The sequence below is a fragment of the Montipora foliosa genome, chromosome 3 (genome assembly GCF_036669935.1).
Source record: "Montipora foliosa isolate CH-2021 chromosome 3, ASM3666993v2, whole genome shotgun sequence".
NCBI classification, from domain to species: domain Eukaryota; kingdom Metazoa; phylum Cnidaria; class Anthozoa; order Scleractinia; family Acroporidae; genus Montipora; species Montipora foliosa.
The window spans coordinates 3144905-3151017 of NC_090871.1; the positions used below are offsets into that span (position 1 = coordinate 3144905).

The 6113-nt window shown below is 36.7% G+C and overlaps 1 protein-coding gene across 1 annotated transcript; it reads left to right on the forward strand.

The window, feature by feature from the left end:
* The first annotated feature begins 1466 nt into the window (after positions 1-1466).
* On the forward strand, positions 1467-4955 carry LOC137994402 (dnaJ homolog subfamily B member 4-like). The gene is made up of 2 exons (XM_068839975.1): positions 1467-2081; positions 3492-4955. The coding sequence occupies exons 1-2, from the start codon at positions 1730-1732 to the stop codon at positions 4208-4210; spliced, it is 1071 nt and encodes a 356-aa protein (XP_068696076.1). The 5' UTR covers positions 1467-1729; the 3' UTR covers positions 4211-4955.
* The last annotated feature ends 1158 nt before the right edge of the window (positions 4956-6113 follow it).

A 6113-nucleotide genomic window follows, 5' to 3' on the forward strand; every position in this document is an offset into this window, starting at 1 on the left:
AATGTCCATTTTCATGTTGAAAACGCCGTTTGCTGAAGTTAGCATTGACCTGTCTGATCCACCAAGAGTAAAGTAATACTTTTCAAAAATGATGCAAATTTAAAAGCGGATATAAAAAAACTGGCAGTTCAAAACACAATGCGCGAGTTCGTGTCCTTTGTTTTGTTTTTTCTTTTACTTAATGGGGTGTCCGGCCGGAAACACACCAAACTGTAGGAGCTTTTACATCTGAGTGGAAGTCCAGAGGCGAAACGATTAACGACAATTAGGCCAGAAATTTCAACAAGTTCTAGAATGACATAAACACCACAGGCATGCGTTTCCGTGCGGTTTTTTTATTCTTGGCCGTGCGAACTATGGGGCGAGACAACATAAACGCTAGTGCTACGCAAGCCACCACAATTCCCATATCTCTCCGCAAAAGAAACTGAACAATTCCGAATCTCCCCCATACCCCTTCAATAAATTTGCTGTGACTGAAAATGTCTTCTTTTAAAAGATGACTAAACACAGTTTTTAAGCACTAATACTTTCATTTCTGTCATATTTGTGCAGTTTTTTTTCCTGGAAGCTCAAACATGACAACTGCTACCCCGAAGCGTTATATTTTTGACAAATAATGTGCTCTGTAGGTTGTTACCATGGTAATGCATCGAGATTTTAAGTCAAAGGATACTTATTCCTCATTTATGCAAAAATCACTCATTAGTTTTTTGGAGTAAAATAATAGAAATAAAGTACGTTTAACAGCTGTTTTCATAGAATTTCAACAGACGGATTTTTCAAATTTGCCTACAGCCGTTTTTTAGTTTTCCCAAATTTTTGTCTGTTAAATTTCCGATTTTTTTTAACAGACGACTCACTTGTAGTCGGAACTATTTTACTTTCAAAATTCTCCAAATGTAATGACTGGTTTGCGAGAAACTTGGTAACACAGTTCAACGGCGGTAAATATAGTAAGTACACCACTAAAATCATATCTATGTTGTATCGGCTCTTGCTCAAAATATTTAGTTTCTCAACATTGAAGGCCGGCACGGATTTTGAAAAACAAAGCAAATATGGCGAGTGTGGCAAAGCATATTTTGTCCTTCTCGGGATGGTCTTGGAAATGCGGTGGAAAATTGCTTCCGATAAAGGAAGCTTAAAAACGAAGCCACAGTAAGCATGCGCATGCCCTCAAAATTGTGACCAAGCGGAAAAACGCGACAACCTTGAGAGAGAATGAAGGGGTAGTTTCTAAAGAAACTGTGGTGCTGCGGTGGAGAAGTAGTATACAAAAATTTGGTTTTATCAACGGAGTTGATAATGTAAATTGGCCACCGTACAGAGATTCTAAAAGCTGACGTTTCGAGCGTTAGCCCTTCGTCAGCTTTTAGAATCTCTGTACGGTGGCCAATTTACATTATCAACTCCGTTGATAAAACCAAATTTTTGTACAGCCTTGAGAGAGCCTGGATACTCGCCCCATTCTTTCAGTGAGCGCGACCAAGATGGGGGAAATTTTGGAACTTTCTAGCAGCTTGTGGTCTCTTTAGTTGTGTGCCTTGAACTCTCGTGCATTTATTATTTTGACTTATTACAGGAAACGCTTTCCATGCAGAGTGTGTGATCTGGAACATGTCATGCTCGCTCATTGAGAATGGATAATAGCGTGTCAAGGTAAACCGACCTCAAAAGGTTGCGTTTCAATTTTGCACCACGTTATTGCACTTTCAAAACGTAAACAATGGGAAAGGACTACTACGAAATACTAGATATTCCTCGAAATGCAAGCGAAGAAGAAATTCGAAAAGCTTACCGAAAGATGGCTCTCAAATTCCATCCAGATAAAAACAAGAGTTCTGAGGCTGAAGAGAAGTTTAAAGAGATCGCTGAAGCCTACGAAGTTCTCAGTGACCCACAAAAAAGAGAGGTGTTTGACAAGTATGGCGAAGAAGGTCTCAAAGGACCTCCAAATGCTCCAGGTAGTTCGAACGAGTTCAAATTTGAAATGCCATCGGGATTCACTGGTTTCACTTTCCACGGAGATCCAATGTTTACATTTTCCAGAGTTTTTGGAAGAGAGGATCCTTTCAGAGGTACGTACGAATATCTGTAGAATTCGAACTCAATTCCCGGGCCATAATAATTGTTACATGTGTACTGGGAAATTATAATAAAAAATCTAACCCTTGAATTGTTAATTAACGCTGCATGTTTGGAGTAGTGCAAGGAGTAAAAGGGTTAAAAGTTGTTTGAATAGACAGCTATGATCAGTTTGGCAAATCGAGTTGGAATTCAGTGAAGTGGCAAAAACGATGAAAATGACATTGGTTTTCAACACAAATGAACTTACGAGAATATTCTTCACGGAAATGGGATTTGTTTCACTGTTTATAATATCATCGTTGAATTTCAAATTGGCCGCCCTTGACACTTAAAGTTTTAATTTCTGCTTCTGTGTTAAAGGTTATTTTCATAGTTTAGACCTAATGAGTTATAATTTTGAAAAGGAACAATAATCAAGATGAGAAAAGTCTAGAAGGGGTCAATGCAAGTGGCTCGATGAGATTCAGTAGGCTAAAATTTTGATTTTGTTCAAGTGAATTTTGGATAAAACTGGCCAGTACCAAACTGCAGTTAATTTGATATCCTAAGAAAGTGTGAAGTAATGATATTTGACTGTCATGGTTTATACGATAGAAATAGAACACAAATTGGAACCAAGTCATGATTAAAAAACAAACACTAAGTCAGAAGAAATTCTTCTGACACGTTCATTTGATCCAAGAATAAGAGTGTTTTCTCAATGAACAACTCTCTGTCTTATGTCTGTGGTTTTATGCTCATTTGCATGTCTATAAAAATTCCAGAAGAGTCTAGAAGGTGATAGTTTTTCTTTAATTTGTTTTGTTTACTTTTCTCAAAGCAAATAATACTGTTAACGTGTGGTTTGTCAGTTAATGATTGGAATGTTTTAAACAAATATTTTTAATTCAAGTTTTTGGATTATAGTTCTTCAGTTGACTTCTATGCTATAAATTCATACTCTTCTTTCAAGTTACCTTTGAACTCTCTCCTTCAGAGGTTCAAATAACTTTATTCTTTGTTGCATGATGTGTTGAACAGAAACACTTAAGTCCTCATTGTATGCAACAAGACCATTAAAAAGGATTATGAAAATAAAGAATTACTCTAGAACTATCTGCCCGGGTGTTCAAATTCAATATTGTGGTATCAGCTGTCTAACAAGTGAGGAAGTGGTTGACCAGAAGTTTCTTCATGTCCTTTATTACTTTATTAATATTCGTCACTGAGGTTTATAAAGCAGCGATTTCCTCTGCCGAGTATACTGTGGATGTTCTAGCTTGCGCAAACTTAAAGTTTTTCAGCATTGTCAGCTTGATCTGTTATTTTAAGAGCCAGGTACATGTATGTGAGGTTTATACACCAATATTTTGTAAAATGGTATAAATTTTCACAAATTATCATAACTGTTTCTTCTTAAGGAATGTTTCAACATGGCTTTGGTCACATGCCAAGTTCATTTGGTGGAGGTGATTTTTCTGATTTTGGAGGCTTTCGTTCTTTCCGTCAACCAATGCACCCAGCTTTCAGCCGTCAGAGGTCATCATCTTTTGAAGACATGTCATCATTCACACGCAAGAAGAATCGAGATCCCCCAGTGGAAAAAGACCTTATGGTGACATTAGAAGAACTTTTGAGTGGAACTACCAAAAAACTGAAAATCATCAAAAAAGTTTTAAATCCTGACAGAATGACAACTCATCCAGAAGAGAAAATTCTTACAATTGATGTAAGAAAGGGCTGGAAAGAAGGTACAAAAATAACTTTTCCAGAAGAAGGAGATCAAAAGCCACATACTGTTCCTGCAGACATTGTCTTTACAATCAGAGATAAACCACATGTTCATTTCAAAAGAGATCAAGATAACAACGTTCTTTACACAGCTAAGGTTTCTCTCAGGGATGCGTTAACTGGTGTGGGGTCCTCTGTTCAAGTACCCACATTGGATGAAAGGATCATTAAGGTTCCAATAGACACTATCATTAGGCCTGGAACAAAACGCCGCATCAAGGGAGAGGGTCTGCCATTACCCAAAATGCGCAATCAGAGAGCAGATATGCTTGTAAACTTTGACGTTGTATTTCCTGCAGAATTATCTGCGACCAATGTAGAGGTGCTTAAAAATGCTCTTCCTAAATAAAGCCAGATTATCTCACAGGATTTAGACGTTGCAAAAATCTGCCATTAAATTTAATAATTTTCAATCTTAATTTTTTGTGTATTTTGTTGGTGAAATGTGGAGGATTAATTTTTCACATTTTTTGAAAAACTACTGTCTTTTATCCTGAATAATAATTTAGTATGCATTCATTTTCAATTGAAAAGTTGCATAAAAGTTTCTTAGGGTTTGAGGAAACTTTCCCTTCAGAGAAACTCTGTTGTTTTTTATGAGCTCCTCAGGACTGAATCCAACTAAATTTTACCCAAAATTTATTTAATTATATCTACATTTACATAACTGGGACGTTTTTTCCCTGCAACTGAAAAAATACAATAATTAATTTATTCACATCTAAGCTGTTGATTATTGATACTGTAGTATTTTCCCAGTTCTAATAACAGCCTGGAATGGTGCTAAATATTGGCTATCAAATAAATTAGACATGAGTACTCCTAAATTTAAAAGATGTGAGCATGCAAGCACATTCCATCTTGGAATCACTGTGTATAGATGCCGTGAAGTTCACGTAGATTGAATTTTTGAATGAACGTTCTACTAAAGTTGAGTATGGATAAGACTAATTTATTGACTTAAGAGTTAAATTGTTTGCCTTGATTATTGTACGACAGTTTACAACATTATTGCAATTTAAACATTCATCTTATTATGTTTCCTTTGATGTTTTCCCAATAAAAAGGCCTCTAGGGTCCTTTGGAGAGCTGTATTCTGATTTTGTCCCATTAACTCTTTGACGCCTAAACCGGCCAGACTTAAAGGCCGTTTACACGACAGAGAAATTTGGGTCCGGACCCCTCAAAAAAGCGGTACGGACCAATAAATTTTGTAAAGAAACACTGGAGTTTCTGCAGGGCCATAGGCGCCTATAATAATTTCTCTGTCGTGTAAACGGCCTTTTAGTATTTTACTCTGTCTAACGCCAGACGATTTTACTCATCAATTGGGAACTCCCAGGAATCAATGGGTTAATCACTCAGTGTGCTATTAATAAACTTAATCATTCCAATCAGTGAAGAGTTTATTTGGAGGCAACTTGTCCTGCATGCGACATAACTTTTCTACAGCCCTGATTTGGCCAGGACTCTTTTACCCAGAAATAAAGTATGTTGGAAGGACTTAAAACTAAGTGCACTCTATGCTAAAGGCGCTGTTACACTCTGCAATTTTTTTTGCAAATTGCCTCGAATTTTTCTTTGCGGCCAAAGTTTCACACATTGCGAAACTTAGTTGCTTGATGGGTGTTTCAACAGGTAATGCAACTTGTGTCATTTTCAATGATCACATAGGGTTAAAAGAATATTTTTGTTGACTGATGCCGCAAAGAATTGCCACGCAATTTGCAGAACAAATGTTACACAAGGCAATGCTTGAAAAATTTGTGGTAGCATCGTGTGAAGTGTTGCAGAAAGTGTTTCATAACCTGTCTCCTTGCATTTTTTTTTTTTGGCAAGGTATGTCACCGTGGGCAATGTCTAGTGAAACTTGACTCGCCTTGGTGTTGAGGAAACAACTAAAATATTTTATATTAACTCTATGCTATTTGACAAAATTGGCAGTCGTTTGTACCTCAGCTGAGTTTGTGGCTTGGGTCTTATTTATTTATTTATTTATTATTTATAGATTCGTACAATGTACAGGCGAGAGAACAATGGGACAGGTAGTCCCCCACTAGGTTCACCCTCCTAATACAACCCCATAAAATGTAGAAAACCAACCCCTTTATACCAAAAACTACAATTAAAATATTAATAACATACTATAGAATAAGTAGAAAGAAAAAAAAATGGAAAAAAGGTAATAAATCGCGGACTACATTGATACTAACAAGTGCAAGCTTTTAGAATATTTACACGGCGACACTTGG